The sequence below is a fragment of the Rhineura floridana genome, chromosome 7, assembly GCF_030035675.1.
Source record: "Rhineura floridana isolate rRhiFlo1 chromosome 7, rRhiFlo1.hap2, whole genome shotgun sequence".
In the NCBI taxonomy this organism is placed as follows: Eukaryota; Metazoa; Chordata; class Lepidosauria; order Squamata; family Rhineuridae; genus Rhineura; species Rhineura floridana.
This window is the reverse complement of record NC_084486.1, coordinates 46425387-46451721: the sequence shown is the minus strand read 5'-3', so window position 1 is coordinate 46451721 and position 26335 is coordinate 46425387. Positions and strand designations below refer to the sequence as shown.

The 26335-nt window shown below is 41.0% G+C and overlaps 1 protein-coding gene across 1 annotated transcript in view; it reads right to left on the bottom strand.

Annotated features, from left to right (window-relative positions):
• ASAH2 (N-acylsphingosine amidohydrolase 2) overlaps positions 1-26335 on the bottom strand; it is a 66403-nt gene that overhangs the window by 28639 nt on the left and 11429 nt on the right. The window contains exons 4-7 of the mRNA XM_061635432.1: positions 20532-20593; positions 15873-16025; positions 13721-13897; positions 1683-1810 (exon numbers count right to left, since the gene is read on the bottom strand). Of these exons, the coding sequence (XP_061491416.1) occupies positions 1683-1810; positions 13721-13897; positions 15873-16025; positions 20532-20593 (520 nt within the window). The remainder of the gene's footprint in view (positions 1-1682; positions 1811-13720; positions 13898-15872; positions 16026-20531; positions 20594-26335) is intronic.

The window sequence follows — 26335 nt, the reverse complement described above, 5'->3', positions numbered from 1 at the left end:
TTATATTCATGTTCCAGGTGTGGATCAAGCTTTGCCTTGCTACAAGTGGGTACAAGTGAATCTTACTGGCAGGTATAACACTCAGTGATATATTTGGTAAGGAAGGGAGTTGTTCCCCCTGTTATTTCTGGAGTTACTTCTGTCTTGTCAAAAAGTGATACTGCATTCTTGAGATATTCATCTGAAAAAGTAGATATGGAATTTTTACAAGGGTTAGGATTTTCTGTTTGGTACCTAGTTTGTATCCTAGGACAAGTTCACATTGTTCCTTGTCCAAAGTGCAGACCAGTTTGATCTTGCACATTATGTTAGGATATTCATTATCATCAGTCCCCTGACCAAAGTGCTGACTAGCTTGCTATTCTTTATCTGTTTCCCATCTAAGTGCTGAGTTGGTTGCTGTTGCTTATTGTACATCCCCTTTCAAAGTGCGCGGCATGTTTGCCGACTGCACATATTTCGTAACAGGTCACTGTTCCCCCTCCTTTTTACACCTATGATAACTCTTTATTTGTGACATGTAAAGTGGTATATATGCTACTCATTGAAACCCTAATAAATAGATCTGGGCAGGGGATTGGGAGAACTGGATCCAGGCACAGGTTTTCCATCCAGAACAACTGATTGACAACAGATCTGGTGCAATACACTGCCCCACCCTCGGAGGGCTCCTCCACTCCTCTTCCTCTCCACTGCTGTTCCCCACCATTGCTATGTTCCGATTTTTCCTCCTCTTGCTCCCTTCTCTCTAACTATTCCTTTGCCTCTGCTACTGTGGCAGCAGCGCTGGTGATTTTTCCACCTCTGTCTTCCCCTCCTCTCTGTCTTGCTCTGAGGAAGGATCCCCTTCCTCAGAGTGAGGCATTCTGGGCAAGGTGGCACAGCAGAGTTCATGTGCTGCCACAGCTAGACATTTTCTGTTAAATTTCATTAAAAGTTTAAAGGTACTTTAGTACTTTAGACATTTGACAATTATTTAATAAAAAGAATTTCTAGTCACTGTGGCAAAACAACAACACTGCAGGCAGTCTCCAGGGCTACCTTGCCCACAAAGCCTCACTCTGAGGAAGATCCCCCTTCCTCATAGTGAGGCAGAGAGGGGAGGCAGAGGCAATGACAGTGCTGCTGCCACTAATGTTAAACTACAGTTAACAAGACAGGTTTGGGGGGTAGGGAGGCACAGGTGGAGGCATGGGAGCCGTGGTGGTGGAGAACGAGAGGAGGGGGGTAGAAAAGGGCTCTGGCAAGCCATACAGGAGTTGGATGGTTGTTTGTGCTGGTGAGCCAAGTGAGAGGAAATTCACCATCCCCACCCACTGGGGCAATCGCTTCATGATACAACTGGCCTTGATTTACAAGCCAACTACTTTTAAAGGCCTTATGTGTACAGGCCCAGTTGATGGGTTGGACTGGAGAATTATAGCCCTAGTGTTGCATGTTAGATTCTCCATCCAGGCAGGGAAATATATGTGGAAGCTTAGTTGATTGGGGGGGGGGAATATGAAAAACAACCATTACAGTTGATTTTAAGTCATAAAATCACAGATGTGATTCTTGTTGAAGAAATTCAGTTCATATTTTCTTTCATGAGACAACAAATAAATGAGCAAATAATTGCTCAGTACTTAACCCTACAAACATATTAGTGAGAATCTCAACTCTGTGCTCTTCCCCTTTTTTACCTGGCCTTTTCAGACTCTGGATTACGAAGATAAGAAAAGGGACTTCTGTTGATCTGAGTGTGGTCCACCAAACCTTTATTGATGAAAATGCGTCCTTTCCTCATATTTTGATGAGCCATGTCAATACTCTGAAAATTAGAAAATAGGAATAAAGTCTTTGAGTTATCAGTCGCCTCCAACTCTAGGAGTGCACAAACAAGGTGTCAACACAAGATTGACTGCATGAGAAAAAAAATCAACAAAGATCCTTGTGGCATCTTAAAGAACTAACAGATTTATTGTGGCATAGGGATCCATGGACTAGAGTTCACTTCATCAGCTGCATCAAGGGTTATCCTCATTTGGCAAGCATAGAAAAACTGTATACAGTGGGGCCAAATGAAATGCAATAAGTACAGTTTCATTTTTTAAATGTAATTTTTATCATCATTTTCAATATAAGTAATATCAAACATTACATAAACATACAACCAATGTGTCACCCTATACAGAAGAGACAAATTCACAAAGAGTGGACAAACATTTAAATGCAAGGAGAGGAGAAGATACCAAAATTAAGAATTAGGAAAAGCATTCCACCAAAAGGGATGTTGGAGATGGTCTTCTGTCCAACCCTCCCTCTATAGCAAAGCAAAAGAAAGAAAGAAAGGGATACTCCCCCCCCCATGCCTTCTTACACTCTAGGGTTAATTTATCATCGAGAGTGAGTTGCCCAACACCTATTATACCAGTTTTTCAATTAAAGTGTTTGGCTCCCTTCCAGTTTTTGGTGATCTCAAAGTTGTGCTGCCACCAAAAACTTAAGACAGGAGTTGCTTATAAGCCCAGGGAATGCCTAAATCCTTCTTATAAATGGAAAGAAGTGTTAATGCCAGGTCTGGGACAACTGTTTCATTGAGAAGTTGACTGGCTACATCAAACACAAAACACCAGAATTGCTTCACTTTGTCATGTTCCCACCATAAATGCATAAAAGAACCACAAGCAGAACATCCCCTCCAGCAAAGAAAAGGGAAAGCAAACTGCAGGCATAGCTGAACTTGATCAGTGTAAAGTGCCAAAAGTATACTACCTTCAGCATGCCTTCCTGAATAACAGCTGAAGTAAACTTGAGAGGCGGACCCATCCATCTACCTTCCCAATCTGCATCTGGAAGCTCAATACCTATATCCTTCACCCATGTTCCTCGCGCAGGGCTTCCCCTTCCGAATTAAAATCCAACAAGAGTTGATAGATTACAGACATAAGGCCACTCTGTCCGGAGGAACTAGATGTGCAGAGGGATTCAAATTATGTTAAGGAACATTGCAGCCCCTCAGTCCTATGTATCATATACACAGAAGCAGTAATTTGAGCTACTTGAAACCAATTAACACATAGCCCAGAGATGACTTGTGTCAGCTTAGAGGCTTGTAAAGGCTTTCACCTATCAAACAGGTCTCGCATAGTCAGCAGTACCCTCTGCTCCCAATTCGTAAATTGCTTAAACTTGTCCAAATGTCTAGTTTTAGGGTGATCCAAAAAAAGGGAGCACGGGGGAAGGCCATGTTGGTCAGTGACGCAGGTTGTGAGACTCACAGACAAGGTTTTTAGCAGAGAGAGAGAAACCTGAAGCAGAAGGGTTAAGCTGTGAGAACAGAGTTCCAGACAATCAAGGTCAGAGTGACTGGCTGAGAGTGTGATAAGCTGGGAGCTGGCAGGAACTCAGAGTGTGGGGGAAGCAATGTCAATGGAGGAAGATGTCTCTAATGTCTTTGCCTAGTAAAGACTCTTACATGAAACTTGCCTGGCCTGTCTTATTCCTGTTCTAAACGGCTTTTGGATTCAAACCACGTCTCACCTACACACGCATTCGCAACAGGGGTTATGGGCCCAGATTATGAGGCGTGGTAGCGGGTTCGAGAGCCGGTGAAGTGGCGTTGTTGCAGAGAGAAACAAAGCGCAAGTAAGAGGCAAGTAAGAGTGGGCAACATGGCTGTAAATCTGTCTTCCGGGATGCCGATGGAGAGACTGAATGCTGTAAATTACTCCAGTTGGAAGTGGAGAATGAGAGCTGTTCTGATTAAAGAGGATTTGAATGATGTCGTGGAAAACCCCCCTCCGGCAGCTCCTTCAGCAGCGTGGCTGAAGAAAGACGAGAAAGCGAAGGCTTTTATTACTCTGGGGCTATCAGATTCACAACTGTTGCTGGTGAGTAATGAGCCGACTGCTAATCAGATGTGGGAAAAGTTAAGAGCCGCGCATGTACAGCAAACTGCGGGAAGCAGGCTGTGTTTAGCACGGAAGCTATATAAGATGCGTTTTACAGATGATGTGACTATGGAAGAGCATTTGGCTGAATTTCGTAGATTAAATGCAGAGCTGCAAGATTGAGGCGTGCATCATAATGACTTGCAGATGGTGTATCTCCTGTTATCTTCATTTGATCAAAAATGGGACGTGCTGGTATCTGGTCTGGAAAGCCAACCTGATGGGAATCTAACTTTGGACTTTGTGGAACAGAAACTTCAACAAGAGTGGAATAGGAGGCAAGAGAACAAGAAAATGGATTTAAAAGAGGCTGAGACTGTGTCTGTACAAAAACAAAATCAAAGAAGCAGGGAAGAGACTAAAACATGTTATTTTTGTGGATCACGTGGGCATATACAGAGACATTGTTTAAAGAAGAGGAATTACAGAAACTTTGAAAGTCAGAGAGCAAGCGTGAACTTTGTTTCTAAGGAGAGCAATAAACTGATTAACTCTAAATGGCTTCTTGACAGTGGAGCGTCTAATTGCCTAATCACAGACTCTAGTTTATTTTACACTTCAAAGCCGACGCAGGAGAAGCTTTATCTGGCTGACGGATCAACTCAGGACGCTACTGCGAGAGGAACACTGAAGATGGGTAATTTGGGAATTTTAACAGATGTATTATTGATTTCTGGTTTAAAATATAACATTCTATCAGTGAGAAAATTGGCTCAAATAGGTTGCAAAGTTACATTTGAAGGGGATAGATGTTTTGTGAGAAAAGATGGTGAAATATGCATGCAAGGGAAATTACAGAACAAAATGTTTATGGTTGAGTGCAAGATTGAGAAGTCAAAATATGTTAATAATGGTGCATTAAGAAACCAGGTATATGATATTGAACAAACTGTTGTGAAGAAACGTGTTGTAGAACATCCATCACAGGAGGCCATTTCAGCCTCAAGCAATACATCAGAGGATCCCTCTAATTTGGCTGATATTGCTCAACTACCTCGTGCTGAGCAAGAAAAGTGGAGGGCTGCCATGCAAGAAGAAATAAATGCTATGAAGAAAAACCAAACATGGTCACTATGTACATTGCCAGAAGGGAAAAAGGCTGTGGGATGTAGATGGATCTTTAAAAGGAAAAGGAATAGTGCAGGTATAGTCACAAGATATAGAGCCCGCTTAGTAGCGAAGGGCTACATGCAGATTTATGGTACTGACTATGATAATGTGTTTGCGCCTGTAGTGAAATTCGAATCAATCAGGCTGTTACTAAAGATTGCTGCCATAAATCAAATGCAAGTGTTTCACTATGATATTAGCACTGCCTTTCTTCATGGAGTGCTAACAGAAGACATTTACATGGAACAGCCAGCAGGGTTCACCGAAACACCAGGCTTAGTATGTAAATTACATAAATCATTATATGGCTTGCGTCAAAGTGCAAGGTGCTGGAACACACGGTTAGATGAAGTGTTAAAAGATATGGGTTTTTCCAGATGTGTTGCTGATACATGTGTGTATGTAAAAAGCATGAATGGCAAGAAAACGTATTGTGCTATTTATGTTGATGATATTCTGTTCTTTTGCCCGGGAGAGGCGGAAGAACGACAGTTCTTTGATAGCTTAAAACAGCAAGTGGACACAAAGTGCCTAGGGCCGGTTGCACAATATCTGGGAACAGAAATAAAACGCACTACAGATGGTGGTTTTGCTCTATTGCAGACAGGGAAGATAGATAGTCTGCTAGAGACTTGTGACATGAAGGAATGCAACCCTGTGAGTACTCCAATGACAGTTTCATTCCAGCAAGAAGAATGCAACACAGCATATGAAAAGCCAGAATTTTACAGACATGTTATAGGGAAACTGCAATACCTTGTGAAGGTATCTAGACCAGATATATGCAATGCAGTGGGCATCTTATGTAGAAAAGTAGAATAACCATCAGAACATGATTGGCTTGGGGTCAAAAGAGTGCTAAGATACCTGAAAGGCACGAGAACAAAGGGATTAATGCTGTCAGCACAGAACCACGGAGGCATAGACTGTTATGTAGATGCAGATCATGCTGGAGACATAGCCAGTCGAAAATCTACAACAGGCATCATTCTTAGATTGCATGGCTCAGTACTGGATTGGTGCAGCAGAAAGCAGAATATAGTAGCAACCTCCAGTGCTGAGGCTGAATATGTGAGTCTGTCCGCAGCTTGTAATGAAATCCAATGGTTTACGCAACTTGCTCAAGAAGTGAATGTGAATGTAAAGTATCCCATAACAGTATTTGAGGATAATCAGACTTGTATTGCAATGGCAACATCAGAAGCTAACACAAAAAGAACAAAACATATCAGTGTGCGATATTTTCACATTCACGATTGTATACAACAGGGAGTCATTAAACTACAATACTGTGACACAAAGCATATGTTGGCAGACATAATGACGAAGCCACTAAGTGAAGATAAATATCAATCTCTAGTACAGATGCTTAACGTGAGTGAACAAACATGAATCTGTGAAACTTGTGTAAATAAAGAATAAAGAGAAACTGAACTGAACTGAAACTGTAAATAGAAACTGTAAGAAACCATGTACTGAAATGTATTTGTAATGAAAAGTTAATGTTGTAGAAATGTAATAATTGTAACATGATGTTTTGTAGTCTGTAAGTCTCAGGTGGGGGCTGTTGGTCAGTGACGCAGGTTGTGAGACTCACAGACAAGGTTTTTAGCAGAGAGAGAGAAACCTGAAGCAGAAGGGTTAAGCTGTGAGAACAGAGTTCCAGACAATCAAGGTCAGAGTGGCTGGCTGAGAGTGTGATAAGCTGGGAGCTGGCAGGAACTCAGAGTGTGGGGGAAGCAATGTCAATGGAGGAAGATGTCTCTAATGTCTTTGCCTAGTAAAGACTCTTACATGAAACTTGCCTGGCCTGTCTTATTCCTGTTCTAAACGGCTTTTGGATTCAAACCACGTCTCACCTACACACGCATTTGCAACAGGCCAAAGTGCCAGCTTGCAAGCGCATCGATTCCAGACCAGGAAGGTGAGCTGTAAGAAAGGATTCTCCACCAGGGGAATTGTGTGTGCAGATACGGGGAGCAATGGAAGCGATCATAACAACTGACAAGCAGTGTCAGAAACAGCATCCATGAACACCCAAGGGACATCTAGGTCATGGTAAATAACCTGGGTTAGCTGTTTGAGTTGTGATGCTTCATAGTAAAGCTGCAGGCTCAGGAGACCAAAACCACCCTTGCCACTTGAGGGGTGGAGAATAGCCCATCTTAATCCTGGCCTTCTTGCCATTACTACAAAAGGAATCCAGTAGTGATTGCCACCTTTGGAGAACATCATCAGAGAGGCTGACAGGACAGTTTGGAAAAGAAAAAAAGTTCAGCAGGATAACCATTTTTACAGCAGCCATTCTGTCGATCAAGGAAAGAGAAAGCCTTTTCCAGGAACAAATTTCTCTTTTGACAACCTGCAACAGAGGATCAAAATTTTGTCTTCTCAACTGCTTCAGGTCTCTGAGGATTGTTTCATCAAGGTACAGAAAGCTACTCATTACCAATGGGAGCCCAAACACATCCTGGAGACAGGACTTGGTTTATGGAGGAATATTGAGCCAAAGAAATTCAGATTTCCCAAAACTAATTTCAAGACCTGCTTCTTTCTTAAAATTGGAGCATGAAGTGTGGAAGCACATAACCAGGGCCCCCCAAAAAGATAAGAATATCATCTGTGAATAGGTTAATAACGTGCTCCTATCCATTAATCACAACTCTTTTAATATCTGGGTCTTCTCTATTTTCATCTGCCAAAACTTCAGTGCCAATAGCAAAAAGGATGAGGGATAAACGGGCATCCCTGTTTGGTGCCTCTCATTAAATCAATGAAGGGGAATCAAAACCACTGACCCAGATGGTAGCCTGAGATCCAGAGTAAAGTTGCTTAATATTGAGGAAATGGGGACCAAAATTCAACCTATTCAGTAAATTAAGCAGAAAAGACCATTCAAAGGCTTTTAAAGCATCAGAGGAGCAAGGCAAGCGGGGCACCTCTTTTGGTGCTATGGTGAATCACATTAAGAACAGGCCAAATAGCATCAGGTAGGAGTCATTTAGTAATAAAACCAATTTGATTATACAGCCACGAGAGTTGCTGTATACTATAGTCAGTATGGATTTTTCACATTCCGCAATGTTAAATTGAAAATACCCCCCACATGCCATTCTGATGCTTACCATAAGCTCATTTCAAAACAAAATCTTTCAAAACCTATAGTCCTGACCTCAGGAACGCTTGCTTAACAACCCTCTCAATTTACATGGCGATACACAAAATAGTCAGAGGGAATTGAGATTTCAAAGTGTAAAAAGAGACGGAAAAACACCAGACCCCTTTTTTGAACTTTTTTCTGTCAAGAGTTCTCATAATTTGTTGAAATTAATTAAAAATCAGCCATGGTCACAGAGTACCTGTAATCCTATTACTGACCTTGGCCCATACTCTCACCTTCATCTTCTGCAGTTTAAAAGTAAAAAAAAATGCCTGGCTGATTTTTAATTAATTTAATAAATTTTGCCTTGAACTCAATAAGTGTTAGGCATGCTCAGTAAGAACCAACTGTCAGTGTTCTAAAAGCCAGACTCACAGCTGCTGGGCTTGCCTAATCAGGGGGCCACACCCACACCAAACTTTGATTTCACTTGAGACAGTCATGGCTTCCCCCAAAGAATCCTGGGAAATGTAGCTTGTGAAGGGTGCTGAGAGGAGACCTCCTATTCCACTGACAGAGCTCCAGTGGCCAGAGTGGTTTAATAGTCAGCCACTTTGATTGAAGGTCTGTGAGGGGAACAGAGCATCTCCGAGCAACTCTCAGCACCCTTCACTAATTAAACTTCGCAGGATTCTTTGGGAGAAGCCATGACTATCTAAAGTGAAATAAAGATCTGGTGTGGATGTGGCCAGGGACAGCTTTGGTTTAAATTTGGGTGGGAGCCTACATGTGCCTGCTGTAGAATGAAAAGGTGAGGGAAACCTTGAAAAAGAATGATACTGTTCACAGTGTTTTCCTTTTGGAAAGGAAAGGGGCTATCCTTCTGCCCAGTGCCCACCCACCCAATCTCCTCCCTGCCACCTCCCTCCCTCTCCCATTCCTGTCCCTCCCCCAGGTCAGTTTCACCAATCCTAAGCATGATTGCAGAGGAGTAAATCCCACTGAACTCAAAAAGCATGCAATGATCAAACCCGCCCTCCTCCCTCCTATCCATCTTGCCCTTTCCCTCTCCCCTTCTTCACCCCCTTCCCCTCCCCATCCCCTTCCAGTCCCCTCCTTCCCCTCCTCCTCCTCCCTCTCCCCTCCCCTCCCCTCCACCCTCCCCATCCCCCTCCCCCATGGTCAGTTTTACCTATCCTTAGCATGATTGCATGGGAGTAAATCCCACTGAACTCAAGAAACATGCAAATGATCAAACCTGCCCTCATCCTCCCCCTCCTGCCTGCTCCCCTCCCCATCCCCTGTGGTCAGTTTCACCTATCCTAAGCATGATTGCAGGGGAGTAAATCCCACTGAACTCAATAAACATGCAAATGATGAATACATTCTCAGCAAACTTGCACAAGATCCCATTTCTTACCTCCCAAATTAAAAAGCAGAGAAATTCACTAATAGGCAAAAAACCTTGTGGTTTAAGAACATACCTATAGCCAACAAATATTTCTATCAAACTTTAAAAAGCAGGGAAATTGGGCAGCTCTAGTGAATGCACCAGGGGAGCAGGAGACCTGACCTCCTCTCAGAGATATTGTACTGCCCTACAAATTTGTCAAAATGCAAACACAATTTGCGTTGGTGTTTCACAGTCCAATCCACTTCCTGTGTAGCTTGGAAGAATTTGGTAACATGTGCCTCTGAGCATATGGGGAGGGTAGGTCTTAAGTACTTCTTCACATAGCAGGGGGTTAAAAGGATCTTCCAATAAGTTGTTCCATTGCTACTCTGGAGTTTTCAGCCATTGCTGATGCTCTGCTGGGCTACATACTTCCTCAAAATTGCCCTTCCAGGCAACATTATTTAAAATATCTCCAATTTCATGTGATGTTTTCCTCCTTGTGGCCACAGATTTGGATGAAATATTAGCTTTGGCTGGTCTTAGTCAATCTCTCTATTGTGTGCAGGTCGCGCTCCATATTACTCAAAATGCAACAATTGGATATTGAACTTGGAGGCTAAAAATTTCAGAGGATGGCCTAAGCTGATCACTCATGTTTTGAGATGTGATTTCATGTTGTTCCAGCTGTTGGGTGAGCCTGTCATATTTCTTAGGACTACAGACTTTAAGACTGGCAATAGTTTTGTTGCTGCAGGTTCACAGCACCATATGAAGCAGGCATAGGGCTCCATTCCCCTTTCTTAGGGGAGACAAAAGAATGAGACTGCTTGGAAGGTATTAGTACCAGGATCTCAGGACTTAGGGCCAGATTTCCCTTCACACTGGGGGGGGGGGTAAGGGTTAAGATCTAGAAACTCACTCCTTCCTGAAGGACTTCCTTTATCCCGGGAGGTAGTTCCAAGGACCTTCTTAAGGGCATGATCTTTTTGACTGTTCAAACCAAAGGGAATCTCAGTTTGCTGTTGGAGTTGTTTTATTAATAATTTTTTGTAGGCAGTCTCAGCAAAATCATGTTATGTTCTTGTGTAGGCAAGATGCTAAAGCTGTCATTAAGCCTAAGTTCTTTAGTAAAATCCTCTAGGGTAGCAGTGATGTTATCGAACCCAGCTATCTCAACATTAACAACGGACCCAGGAGGCTCGGCATTAGAGCTAAGTTTACTTAGTTGATGTTGAGATACTGGGAGTGGATTGTAAGTCACAGTAATTTCTATCAGTTTCCCTATGGAGGGGGGTCTTATTCGAAGGGCCAGGAGGGGGAAACTTCTGATTCTGCAAGGGTCCAAGGGAGGGAGCTGGGGTCATATCCTTAAAATGCCTCCAGACTCTCATGCCCCTACTGAGGAATGTTTGTTTAGCGTTATACGCTTTAGCTGCTAAATGGGGTGAAGCAAAAGTTATAATTGCCCGGGCAGAATAACAGTTATAGAAAAGATACTCTACCTTCCATATAGCATCTGAATCTAAGGTGATCGCACTATCTTTGATGAGCTATATGCTTGGATTGCACAAGCAATCCCTTTGGCTTAGGATAGTTGGTGAAGACCAGGTTTTGATTCTGGAGCTGGAGTTGGCAGGATGAAGTTTCCAGGGAGCAATCTGAGGGATAGATTTGCTGCCATTTCTCCAAGGGAGGAGGAGTTGTCACTTTAGAGAGCTGTGAGATTGACCATGGGTCCTGGATGTCACCTAGAACATCAGTAGTAGGCTGGTGGCTGAGCTGGTCTGGCTTAGCCTGTTAAAATTCATTCTAGCTGAATTTTTAGGCTTAGTTGTCATTTTGATGTTTTTGGGTTTTTTGGTATTATGAACAACAGGATTGCTTATTTTTGACCTGGGTTTCTTGTTAACCGGCCCTAGGGATTTTTCCTTACTTCTGCTATCAGGGTCCGGGGCGTAACACTGGAGTGGGAAACTCGTTTGCCAAAATGTCAGCATAGGTTGGTGGGATCCTTTGTTCAGCAGCTTGTGAACTGCGTTCATTGCTTTTAGAGTTACAGCCCACTTTTGAGTGGCATAGCACCAGATCTCTTAAGGTTGTTTGGAGCTCCTCGCACTCTGAAAGGAACTTTTTGATCTGGGCAATATCATCTGCCCATCCAGTGAACGGATTCTGGATCAACTCATGTTGGTTGCAAAGCAAATTAACAGCAAGGTGGAAATCAGAATCCTTATCATTGATCAGATGAGCAGAGTGAATAGGCGAGTATGGGGAAGGTGAGTTGGATTTATGTTTCTTAATGCCACTAGGGGGATGTAATAGTTTCGGTGTTTTAGGGCTTCCATGGGACTTGGATTCAGAAGGCACTTCCTTCACCATTGCCAGCTCCTTAGCTAAGCTATGCCTACAACTCTCTTGAGATACCCAGTCAAAGTTCTTTGTCATACACAATGGACCCAAGGACCAATCTAAAATCTCATCCTTATTTGGTGTAACAATGGAGTCAAGGTTAGTTCTTTCTTCTAGAATGGGACTAAGAAAGTCAGTGATTTTTGATTGGTGGCGAGCCTTGAAGACAGAGGAGACATCTTCAGTCACTGGGGCCAGCCCCAATTGCTTGTAATTTTTTCTGGTGTAAACCATTAGTAATGTTGAGGCAATAACAGTAGTGACTCCCACAAGGGCTAGGTCCTTAGTTAAATAATCAAAACCTTCTGGGGATTAGAAATAGAATTAGGTGAAATAAACTTCCTCACCTGTCATTCTCAAAGGTTCATTTTTCAGTAATTAATCAGTTGCCACTGTTCTGAGTAAACTCAACCCCCCCACATAAGGTTGAGAGGACATCTAAGATATCAGGGTTGTGTCAACTCCCTTCCAGCTTTTCCAGTAAATAATGGAGTGGCAAGTAGTTCCTTGATAAAATGCTTTTCTGTTCTTTTTTTTTGTTCCCTCCTTCTTCAGCAGTGTAGTTTAAACAAAACAAAACAAAACAAAAGCCACTAGGTAGACAGATAGAATGCTCAAAAATAGGAGACTCCCAGAGGCTCCTACTGATTTCCTAAAAACAGACTAAAAAGACTAAAAGTAACAAGCTAAAAGGACTAAAAAATGGAAGATTCCTAATAAAAATAGATAAAAGTAATTAAAATAAGTGATAAAACAGAGACAAGCCACAGCTCTCAAACAAACACAGCTGCTCAGTGTGCCATCTTGCCTCCCTTCCAGACTAATACCTTTAAGAATTTTTAATTAAAAAAAAAGTTTTATTTTAAAATAATTGCTTTGTTGCTTGTTATTTGCAGCCCTGGGCTCCCTTTGGGGGGAAGGAGAGGATATAAATTGAATAATAAAATAAAAATCATCCTTAGGAGTTCTAACGCAACCATTTCAGTTGGGAGTCACATTGATTATCTTGAGTTTTACATAGAATTATCACAGACTGTACTTGTTGTATTTCATAACCTTTCCCCCCGACCTTTTCCTGTTTTTCTCTAGATCCACATGCTATGCATTTGTGTCAGCTGTTGATAACACTTCATGTGTCTGATGAAGTGGACGCTAGTCAATGAAAGGTACCATAAAATGCTTTCATGTTTTAGTTATAACAGACCAACAAGTTACCTTTTGGCGGCAGCATGAGACCATGCATGATGATGCTCAACTTATTCAATGCAATACACTGAAATTAGAGTATATCCTGTCTCAGATGTTTGCAAACCAGGAAGTGAAATACATGCAAACTTGTTTTCATATGAATCTTCTTCACTGTATTGGAGTGAGGATATTTACACTGCAGTCTTACAAAAGTTTATGTGGAATAGTGGAAGTAAAGCTCACCAATGGGGCTTACTTCCAATTACGAGTGAATACAAATGCAATCTTAACTATATAGCACTTTTCATGAGAAATAAATCAGAAGTAGCACATGCACAGCTTAAATTCATTATTTGAGATTAATGTTTTTCCTTAACGAATGAGTGCACTGCTCTGACAATCTTTTAATTAGCCGATGAATGTATATACAATTTTAAGGAATTCCTTATAGTCTTGTAAAGTCTAATCTTTACCGGTTCATCTTACGCTCTTCCTAGAATATCACCATCACCACAGAGATTTCCCAAATGCATGCTGGAAAAAACGTGTCAGGTGGTCAAAGTGATAGGTTGGGCTTGTTCTTACCTCTAGGATCCCATTGACAATGGCATTAAGGGATGGCTGTATAAGCCCCTTGCCTGTTATCAGAAAGATAGTGTACTGAAAATACCCTCCTGGCCCTGAATGGGTATGAGTTCCACTCAGTATTACGTTGTCATGCCTGTAGAGATCTCCGTATCTGTGTTTCAACTGTTTCACTACCTAAGGAGAACAATGTTGCAATTACTATATTTCCTCACACTCTCAAAATGGTATGATAGTTTCTCATCCCCCATACAGTGATGTCATAGCAGTTTTCTGCTCTCTCTATGAAGCTGACTTATTATATCAAGTTAAAGGCTATATCAGTTCAGACCATCTAGCGCTGTACTGTCTACAGTGATTGGCATCAGCTCTTTAAGATTTCATTAGCTGTAGTCTAATATACTTGGAAATGTTGGGTATTGAACCTGAGACTTTTGACGTGCCAAGTGTGTGCTCTTCCATGGAAGTACAGCTCCTCCCTTTGTCTCTATCTTTCATGCTGAGGGCAGAAGCAATGTTGGAGACGGTGGGGAAGTTGGAAAATAATAGTCCCTTCATTGTTCCTGCCCCTGCAGCTTTCTAGGATGGCAGGCATAGGGGCAATGGCTTACCCCTGCTCAGCTTCACACTAGGGGCACATTCACACTGTACATTTATTCCACTATTATTCCACTTTAAACAGTAATGGTTTCCCCCAAAGAATCCTGAGAAGTGTAGTTTGTGAAGGGTGCTGAGAGTTGCTAGGAGACCCCTATTCTCCTCACACAGTTACAATTCCCCAAGTAGTTTAACAGTCAGTCCTCTTCCCCAGAGAACTCTGGGAATTGCCAGCCTGTAAGGGGACTATGGCTTTCCTAACAACTATCAGTATTCTTCACAAACTACACTTCCCAGAATTCTTTGGGGAAAACCATGACTGTTTAAAATGGAATAATGGGGGAATAAATGTACAGTGTGAATGTGGCCTAGATGTTCAATTGCTAAGGAATGTTTGTCATTCCTTTAAACATTTAAAAAGCTCTCAACTAGCACAGCAAGACAGATGGGCATTCTTTGAATGAATATTCAGTAACAAGAACTACAGGTGTAAGAACACACACACACAAATCCACTGACACTCTAAAGGTTAACAAACATATACAGTAGGGCCCCGCTTATACGGCGGGTTCCGTTCCGGACCCCCACCGTAAAGCGGAAAACGCCATAAAGCGGAACCCCATTGACTTTAATGAGCCGCGTTGCACGAAAATGACGCCAAAACGGCGCAAAACAGGGCAAAAGGGGGAAAAAAACCCTTTAAAATGGAAAATGAAAGGTGCCGCATCAGCGGAACGCCTTAAGCGGAACGCCGTAATGCGGGGCCCTACTGTAATGGCCTGGGTCTTTGTAGGCAAGACCCTACTTCATCAGATTGTTGTGCAGAGTTTCTGAATGATTATTCCAAGGGGTGCTAAAGGCATAGACCATGAATAGAAGGCACGGCTTGAAATGAGAAGACTACCTGAGTTCCCTCTGCCAATCAAAACAAGCTGGAATAAAATGTAAATGTTGAAAGAAATTAGCAAAATACCGTTTATTAAAAAAGAATAAGAAATGGGATTATTCCTAGACTTTTAATTTTTATAATATATTAAAAAATTTTATTTATTTATTTAATTTAATTTATATACCGCCCGAAGCCCGAAGGCTCTCTGGGCGGTGTACATAAAAGGTACATATACTGTGTTGAAACAGACAAGATACAAATCCAAATATGAGTTTCTTTGAGGTCATGGTTTTCCATGGCATTTTCTCATTTTTTTCACACTTTATCTTTTTTTCTTACTTCATAACAGACCTCTTTTAATTTTTGATATTTTATAGTGGTTATAAGATTATTTTATCTCTCTCAACTCTTGGCTCCCAGGGGCTGTTATATTTGTAGTTACAGGATACATAAACAGAAATGGTGGTGGTGAAGAAACCAATCAATATTGAAATATTTTGTTGTGCTGCATATAATATGGAAGCTACATAATTTTGAATTACCACATCCCAGATATTTATGTACATTGCATCATTATATAAAAGGAGTAACAGTGCTTTGGTTTTTGGATAACAGAACATCTAAAAAGAAAAAAAAAAGAAAGCTACTATATTTCCCCCCATTTACCTCCAGCCTGACCCTTTGAGACATCATTCCTATCTCGGCAGTAACATACACCATTCGTTTCTTCCAGTCCTCGGGCTCTGCTACGATGAATGTTCTACAGTATTGACGTGAGATAAGGCCAGCACCATTCTGGTCTGGATTTCCATAGCCCATCTGCAGGGGAACACAACATCTCATTAACCACACATGAAGTGCAATCCTCTACCTGTTTACTTACAAGGAAGTCTCTTGGTGTTCAATGTAGGATGTTTGAATCCGTTTCCAGCCCATGTCACTTTCACAATACATTTTCTCATAATTCCATTCTGTTCCATTTTGGCATTGATCTATTGGTTTGACTTTATTATTATTATTATTATTATTATTATTATTATTATTATTATTATTATTATTATTATTATTATTATTATTATTATTACTATTATTATTATTATTATTATTATTAGAATTAGAATTAGAATTAGAATTAGAATTAGAATTAGAATTTATTACCCGCCCTTCACCCAATGGTCCAGAGAGGGTTACAACAAATTTAAACACATAATTAAAAACAGTTAAAAACAACCTAAACAACATCATAGAAAATAGGGTGGGTCCTAAAAATATACATCTCAGGTGTCCAAGGCCAGGGTAAAGAGTTGCATCTTCAGCATTTGCTGAAAGTTGTACAATGAGGTTGCTTGACACACTTTGTGGGGAGGGAGTTCCACAGCCTAGGGGCTGCCACAGAGAATGCCTTCTCTCGAGCTACCAGCCCCCGTACTTCCAAGGGCGGAGGAACTACCAAAAGGTCCCCCTCTGCTGATCTCAACACTGCAGAAAGTCTGTAGAAGAGGAGGCAGTCTTTCAGATATTTGGGATCTAAGTCATTTAGGGCTTTAAACACTAACATGAGCACCTTGAACTGAGCCCAGAAACTAACTGGCTATTTATTTGTTTGTTTGTTTATTTAAAATATTTCTATCCCACCCTTCTACCCTATAATAGGGCACTCAGGGTGGCTTACAAAAATAAAATCAAACAATGCATCTGTTTTAAAACATGGGTTATATGAGTTCTAAAGGGAACCCCAGCCAGTAATATGCTGCTGCATTTTGGACCAGTTGAAGTTTTCCAGTCATCTTCAAGGGCAGCCCCACATAGAGCGCATTGCAATAATCCAGTCTGGAAGTTACCAGAGCATGGAGCACTGTGGCAAAGTCTTCTCTGTCTCAAAGGGGCCAAAGCTTGTGAACCAGCCAGAGCTGGAAAAAGGCACTCCTTGCCAGTGAAGCCACCTGAACCTCCAGTGACAGTGTTGGATCAAGGAGTACCCCCAGGCTGCAGACCTGCTCCTTCAAGGAAAGAGCAACCCCATCCAGAACAGGCCGTCTTTCCATCTCCTGGACAGGAGAACTCAATTTATTGGCCCACATCCAGTCCATCGCTACCTCCAACCACCCGTTCAACACCTCAATGGCCTCTCCTGATTGAGATGGAATAGAGAGGTAGAGCTAGATGTCACCTGCATATCGATGGCATATTGACGTGTGTGTGTTTTCTTTGTTACAAAATAAATCCTCGCAAAATAGTATTTTAATAAGTATTTAAACATGTGTTAGTATTTTCTCACAAAATATGTATTTAATTATATCAATTATTTGAATATTATATCAATATTTTGATATATTTTACATCCCAAGGACTGCACTGCAGTGTTTGGAGAAGTGTGACACCCAAAGAGTAGCTACATTCCTGTCCACACCCTAGTCCATGAGGTGTCGATCATGTAATTTCATTCAGGAATTTGTAACAACTGAATTCATCAAGCATTCCTAATTAAATGGGTCTTACAGGTAAGAATGCACAACACCCTTGTGTACTTGCAATGCTTCATGACACTTTGATGAACCATAAACTGCTTAGAGATTTTTTTACAATCAAATGGTATATAAATTTTAACAAATAAAATTCAAGGCTCTTGTAATCTCTGCCTAATATACTGTGCATTTGTTTACCTCTGTCCTGGCTTCTGAAGCAAAGCGCGTTAGCAATCTGAACATAACAGTTTCTTTTTTGATACATGTACACATAGTCACAAGTGTTTTAAATTGTTTTGCGTTTGACCTCTGGATGAGGAATGTAGGCATCTCACTGCTACAGTTGTATAGTAAATCTGGTATGTATTGACTCCATTTTTATTCTTAATTCAATTTATGAATTGCTTTCCTCAAAAGTCTTGAAGCAACTTACATAAATAGAAATCCAATTCCGGGACACAACGTTAAAATCCAGTACAATGCAGACAAAACGGATGCCATAGAATAAATCCACCACTACAATTGATTCAACCACTAAACAAATAGCTTCAACAGCTGAAATAGCTTCAACTGCTGCAGAAGATTAACATTCAAATGCCTGGGAAAAGAGCAATCTCTTTGCCCAATGCAAAAAAGAAGTTCGTGCCTGGTAAGCCTTCCTGGGGAGGGCACTCCATAAGAGGCTGTTGAAAGAATTGCACTGGCTGTCCATTACCTACCGGGCCAAGTTCAAGGTTCTGGTTTTGGTCTACAAAGCCCTATATAGCTTGGGACCAGGATACCTGAAATATTGTCTTACCCCTGTATACCCAGTCAATCACTGGGCCTCCTACAGATACCAGCTTATCAGGAGATCTGGTCCACACAACACAGGAAGTGGACCTTTAGTGTTGTGTCACCTACACTTTGGAATTCTCTCCTATTAAATATTAGACAGGCACCATCTCTGTTATCTTTTTGGCGCCTAGTGAGGATCTTCCTCTTTCAGCAAGCCTTTTAAGTAGAGACCTTATCCCAGTCTGTGTCTGTGCTGGAATTACTTTTTAAGATGTTTTTAAAGCGTTTGGGTTTTTTTAAAAAAAGATATTTTGTTTTAATCTGTTTTTAAAGATGTCTTGTTTTAATATATGTTACAGTCTTTTGTGTTTAATATATTTTACAGTGTTTTTAGTGTTTTTGTTTGCCGCTCTGGGCTCCTTCTAGTAGGAGGAAGGGTGGGATATCTATTTAATAAATAAATAATAGATGGAGGGCTACTAATGAAAAGGCCTGCCTCTTCTAGCCATCCTCCGGACTGCTGCCAGAGACAGCCCACATAAAAGAGCCTCCAAATATGACCTCAGGGAACATGAAGAAAGGAATGTATTGGGATCCTGACCCATATAAGGGTTTATGATATAAGAACCTTGTAAAGCTCTCCTCCCCTTTGAAGTGCATTTTATTAATTTATTACATTTATATACCGCCCCATAGCTGAAGCTCTCTGGGCAGTTTACAGCAATTAAAAAAACAATAAAAACAAATATACAAATTTTAAAACACAAAAAACAATTTACAAACACAATTTTTTAAAAAATTAAAAACTATTTAAAAATGCATGCTATGAGCCCGCAAAGCTTATGACAGATTCTGAGCTTGGAGAATTTCACCGGGATCATGCTGAATAAGTGTACAGATGTTATAGCAAACACTTCAACAAACTTGAGCAGAGTTAACATCTTAAGCCAGCCTTTCCCAACCAGTGTGCCTCCAGATGTTGTTGGACCACAATCCCCATCTTTCCTGACCATTGGCAATGCTGGCTGAGGCTGATGGGAGTTGTGGTCCAACAACATCTGGAGGCACACTGGTTGGGAAAGGCTGTCATAAGCGGTATGAAACTAAAAATGCAACATGTAGCTGCCGGACAAGTAACAGAAGAGACACACAGATATGCAAACACTGTCAAGTTGTAACCAAACTACAACCCTTTACAACTGCTGAAACATTGTTTTTCTGCAATCAGCTGGCAGCAGAATCAAAATGGTGATTACATATGGCACTTAATAAAACACTGTATTATCCAGCAATACCCCTTGCCATGGCCAAATCCTTTTATGATTTTTACTCACAAGTAAGTGTCATTTAGCAAAGGTCCTCTACAACATTAATTAGCTGCTGCTGCTTCTCATGTTTTGCCCATGCATTGCTTTCTGTTCTGCATGGCTAGGGGATTTATGATGAATTGTCCCTTATTAGTCGGGTTTTGTGCCCACACAGGAAATGTAATTTATTTATATATATATCCTTTTCTTTTGTCTATAATGAATTTGTCTATTTTGCTTGGGGGTGGGGAGGATGAAAGGAAACCAGTACATGAAACTCATCTCCTGTGCTGAGAATAAAAGATGACAAATTAAGAGGCTAAGGGGCATTTCCTTACTAATCCCTCAACTGTGCTGAGCAGGAGGTAATAAAAAGGGCCTTTGCCTGCAAAGAGGACGCTTTTAATTGAAGGCACAGTATTTATTATTCATCCAAAGTGGTGAGCAGCAGATTAAAATACAATCAGATAAAAACACAATAAAATACTGTGATTCAAAACAACAGTCCACCAATCAAACCAACAGAGCCTTTGGCCTTCAGTGAAAAGAAGAAAAAAAGGTAAATGTACTGCCTTCAAGTCGATTGTGACTTATGGCGACCCTATGAATAGGGTTTTCATGAGGCTGAGAGGCAGAGACTGGCCCAAGTCACCCAATGAGTTTCATGGCTGTGTGGGGATTCAAACTGTGTCTCCCAGGATGTAGTCCAACACCTTAACCACTACGCCACACTGGCTCTCGAAAAGAAGAAACGAAGATTCAAATTGGGTACTTACAAAAGGTACTTCACTTACAGGCCCAGTACAGTCAGCCCGACCCACACCAATTAAATAACCATCTAGAGAAAGCATGAGAATAATACTACAATTAGAAACATTTTAAAAAACAGATACTTCTTACAATGCAGGCTCAGGGCAGAACAGATGCAATTTGCCGCTTAAAGACATATCTAGGCTAGGCTAGATTCCTTCTCACTGACATCTAGCTTTCTGTGTGGAAAAAGTTCTTTTGTTTTTAGTGTGCCACACTATTCAATCATATGGTCTCCCATGTGTGATCTGGTGGTACAATCCAGACATAAGTTACCACCATGGTAAAAATTAACACTAAATATACAGGAATTAGCAATAAATATTTGTTCTATTTCTATGTCTCAAGAAACATGCACTCATTATCATTTGTTAAACAATTATGTCTGCTTTTACTTTGATTCACCCATGTCTTACTTTCCGTGCTGTCACTGGAGAAGGTCCAAACAGTTACTGAACGTAATGTAAGGTGGGCATCCCTAGTTACTTTTAGGGCACATCACCTTCAGGATAATAATATTTATGTCTTTATTCATTTAGATAGTTTTATGCCACCCTTAACAGCAGACAAGGCCTTTCATGGCAACCCTCAGAAGTCATATGAAAGTAATTAATTAATTAAGGATACAGTTTAATGTCAAAACAGACTTCTAAGCAGTTTATAAGTATAAAAATGAATTAATCAAACATTAAAATATAAATACCCATAATTAAAATACACAATAAAAATGTAAAAACATATAACATATTAAAACAGCATAATACAGGTAAAAACCCAGATTACTTCATTTAGAACAACAACAGCTTTCAAAAGCAGCCATTGCTCCATGTCTGTCCTGCCCAGAGTCCGAGAGACGAGACAGAGATGAGACTGGAAGTCATTCTTGTTTTATTAGAGTAACGGTTACATCAAAAGCAGTGCACTTCATAGCGCTATCTATGCTGACTCACTAATGACCCATCTGAGGTACCTAGGCATACTCTGCAGCATGTGGAGTAAGTTGACTCAGCACCCTGATCAGGGGGGCACTGCCTTAAATAGGAAAAGTCTTTGCCCGTAATGTCTAACTCCTTCAAAGTTTCACCTTCTGGCTGACCCTCTTCTTGCGGCATCTCGTGCAGGGTGAGCCTCCGCCTGCTCGTCTGACAGTACAGGCTTACTAGGTGCCAGCTTGACTTCAGGGGGCGGGGAGCCCATTGGCGGGGAAGTGTTTGAAGTGCCAGGAGGGGAGTCCTGAGGGGGTGGAGCTGGCACACGCATGAGGTCATCCCCCAATGGCTCTGTTGGGGCGCTTGTAGGTGGAGCAAGATCTGCGTTGGCAGAAGGACTGTCCATGGGAACTGGCAGGCTGTCGACTTTACACCTTTCCTCAATGCCCTCGAAAACCTCATCCACCTCTGGCTCCTCTCCCTGATCTATCTGAGGAAGCTGGGGCTCAATTGACTTCACTCCCTGATCCTCCTGGGAGAGCTGGGGTTCAACATTGTCACATTGGGATAACTTCCCTATTGTGCATTGCTTGGATGATGTTGCCTGTTCCACTTGTGGTTAAGGAGAGCACATTCGTGGCAAGCGGGGCCATACCAAACAGCCCTTCCCTCTGGCATCTGTACATACCATGCAAACATATTTTTTTTTTCAATAATTTTTATTCAAATTTTCATAAAACATACAAGACGAAATCATAAAACATTCAAAGACAAAAAACAAAATCAAAAATAGTTAAACAAAAAATAAAAAATAAAAATAAAAATAAAAATAAAAAATAAAGAGTAAAATATTGACTTCCCATTTGTCAAAGATCAGATCAGTTATAAGTCTATAATATATAACAATCCTGTCTCTTAAGTCATATTATAAAATCACTTTCCTCCAATAGTTATCTTACTTAATCATCAAATCTCATAAACATTACTTTATTCTTTCCACAAAAAGTCAAAGAGAGGTTTCAATTCTTTAAGAAATATATCTATCAATTTTTTTTTCCAGATAAGCATATCGATTAATCCATCTCATTACTAATTATGATAATCTTATTGTCATAACCATAGTCAAAATAAACATTTCAATTAATCCATCACATCAGAATCTGTTAGGTTCAGTAATTTCAGTAGCCATTGTTCTATTATCCCTATTAGTTCCATTTTCCATCTTCCATCTTCAGTAGTCTTGTTAAGTCCAGTAATTTCAGTATCCAATCTTCCATTATCAGTATTCCATAATAATCTTGCTGTCAAAGCCATAGTCATATAGTAAGAGTCTGATGGGAATTACCTCTATCCCAAATATTTTCTTGCCATCCATTCTGAATAGGTTGCTGAAATACTGCTGTAAAATCATATCTCTGTTCTTTTTTTCAAAATACACTGGGTCATCTCTTGAAAGTTTTTCCATTGTCACATGGCTGCAGTTAATTCCATAGATTTTCTCTATATTGGGCTCCATCACGTCATTCCAGTCCAGAAGATTATCCATGCCATTGATAACTTTATCTCTAGAATCTTCATTAATTTCTTCAGAGATAACATTGAGTTCCAAACAATAGATTTTATTTCTAAAGTCCATAGACTCCAAATCTTTTTCCTGTTCCACGTTTGTTCCAATCTCCGGGGTCTCCTCTCTCACAGGGACCCCTGTTCCAGTCTCCAGGGTCTCCTCTCTCACAGGGACCCCTGTTCCAGTCTCCAGGGTCTCCTCTCTCACAAGGACCCCTATGTCTTTAATCTCCTGTGTCTCCAAACAATAGATTTTATTTCTAAAGTCCATAGACTCCAAATCTTTTTCCTGTTCCACGTTTGTTCCAATCTCCGGGGTCTCCTCTCTCACAGGGACCCCTTCCAGGGTCACCTCTCTCACAGGGACCCCTATATCTTTAATCTCCTGCGTCATTTTACTCAATTCAATTTTCAACTCCTTACAACCCTGTCGCAGGTTTTGTTTCGTTATCTCAATCTCATCCATTATTTTCTGAAACATAGTTATTTCCAGATTCTCAGCCACTTTCTTAATTGCCATTTTAAAAGAAAAATATAGGAAAACCACTTCTTATTTCAGCAACAATTGGGTTAATACTCCAAACTTGGTGACATCACAGTATAAACAGAGCAGACAGCCTTATCTCTCCATAGTTAAGTAAACAAAATGCAGTTCCCAGGATCGAAACAATTAATGGCAGTCGTCAGAAAACAGATTCGTCAAAATAAAATAGACCAAAAAGAGAGTAGTCTCAGACAATATAATATTCTTCAAAATAAAAATCTGGAATAGAAATCCCTCTTCTGTGTATATCTTTAGAATGCAAATCCAGGACAGCTTTTTGCAACAAAAACAGAGATAAGCTATTAATTAGTGCGTAGCAGAGAGAAGTTATGGCTCCCCAGTGAGATGTCAAAAACCGATCAATCTGGCAAATCTCTTTTAAACAGCAACAATTTAAGTCAAGTAAAAGAAAAATATAGAAAGAAGGGTGCTTGCCTGTTAGTGCGTTCTCTCTTAGAAGATAAGATGAACGTTCGCTTTATCAGATAGAGCTTGCTGTTGAAAATCCGTCCCACCTTCGTCGGCTGGACCTCGTCCCATAAATTAATGAGATCTGGTCGTCCCAACAAAAATAGGCTTTGAGGTTAATCTCTTCGTTTCTCCCTACCCGGGAGAAGTTTAATCAGTCAAAAAAAAAGAAAAAACTGACTGATATATCTGAATAAGCTTCTTTTGAGGCAGGAGCCCGTCTCAAAAGCAGGCACAGGCTAAGTCACCCTTCCCGGAAGTCACATACCATGCAAACATATGAAAGGAGCCTTCATGCTTGCAAGCTTCCACATAATCTGGAACACTGGCCAATCAGGGTTCCAGACTGCATGGACACTCCCTCCAGATATTTATTTATTTATTTATTTATTTTATTTCATTTTTAAACCGCCCATAGCGAATAGCTCTCTGGGCGGTGTACAAAAGATTAAAAGTACAGAAATACAAAATATCACAATAAATAAACTGAAACAAAGAGATTTAAAATTGTAACATTAAACGCTTTAAAATGCCTGGGAGCATAGCCAGGTCTTAACCTGGCGCCGAAAAGATAGAAGCGTCGGCGCCAGGCGTATTTCTTCGGGGAGGCTATTCCACAATTCGGGGGCCACTACAGAAAAGGCCCTAGATCGAGTAACTGTCCTCCGGGCTTCCCGATGGGTTGGTACCCGGAGGAGGGCCTTAGACGCTGAGCGAAGTGACCGGGTCGGTTCATAGCGGGAGAGGCGTTCCACAAGATACTGCGGTCCCACGCCGTGTAAGGCTTTATAGGTCAAAACCAGCACCTTGAATCTGGCTCGGAAGCAAATAGGTAGCCAGTGCAAACGGGCCAGAACAGGTGTTATATGCGCTGACCGGCTGGTCCTCGTCAGCAGTCTGGCTGCTCCAGATATCCCTCCAGATATTTGAGCTGTACAGTGAGGATGCCAGGGGAAGAGGCTATTAGCACAGCTCCACTTCCTGCTAAAGGGTTTTCCTTAACCACAGGTAGGACACTCAAGCAGAGTGAAAGAGTGTAGGACTATGGTGCCATGCAAGAGGGCTGGTTAGAAAGAAGGGGGGGAGGGAAACAACAGTGGGACTTACTTCATTTTTGTCACATTCATTTGCTACCACGATGCCCTTGACACCACGATGTCCTTGCCCTTGTTGTTCAACAATGTGACAGTTTGAACTCCCAGAAGAATGGGATTGTAACACTGACAATAATGACACTATTTGGCAAGTCAAATGGTTACTGTGTTATGAGGAATCAAATATTGCGGATTTTTAATCTTTGATTCATCTCAGTGAACCAGAGTTTAAAAAGGCCTGCAACAGCAAAGATTCCTGGGAAACAGCCCCTCTGTGACCTCTGAGTACATATCTTGCAATGCCTGAAGGTATAGACTTCCTGACTCCCATGGAAATTTGGATTTGTCACCCAGTAAGAATAGCTCCTTTCAAACTAGGAGGTGTTGTGCATTTCTAAGCCTTTGGAGAAGACAGGATAAACTCCTGTCAAACAAAGAAACTGTTTTACACAAGGATTATGATAATCTTAACCTTGAGGAATCATCAGGAATCTACAGCAGGGAGATCACACCTATCATCAGGAAATGAGTGGGTTCCCACCTTCCTGATCACATTTACATTGGGTTTACTTTGGGGTCAGTTTAGTTAGAAAAAGCTATAAAACATGAGGGGTTGAGAGGGGTAAGAGAGTTCCTCTTCTGGGGGGCTGCAACAACTGCTTTTCTTATCAATGCACGCTAGCATCTTTGGGACAATTTCAGAGCTATGGATTTGGGTGAGAACTTTCAAATCTGGCGCTGGTTACAAAGGGCGGAGCTTTTGCTCATTGGGCTAGATACGAAAGTCTCTCTCTCTCAGTTTTAGGCTTGCAGCAACTCTCCAGAAAAGGTATATGCAAATATCTGGGCCTTTTTCTTTCCTTTTTTTCTTTCTGTGTGGGTGAGCTTAATGTGAAAGTGTTCATAGGGTTAGTCTCTTTGCTTTAGTCTATCCAGTGTTGTTGAATGAATGAATGAATGAATAATAGTTAGAAAGCTACTCATTGTTAACTCCAATTGTATACTGCAATATATTTTTTTCCTTGTTCTTTCTCTTAATAAAACCACTCTTTATTTTACTTTCAGTGTATGTGTTATTGGGTTAAGGGTAAAATTATACATGCTCTGGGGGTGACGTGCGAATAACTCCAGCAAAAGTTCCTGCTGCTCTCTTTTGGGGACTTGGATTT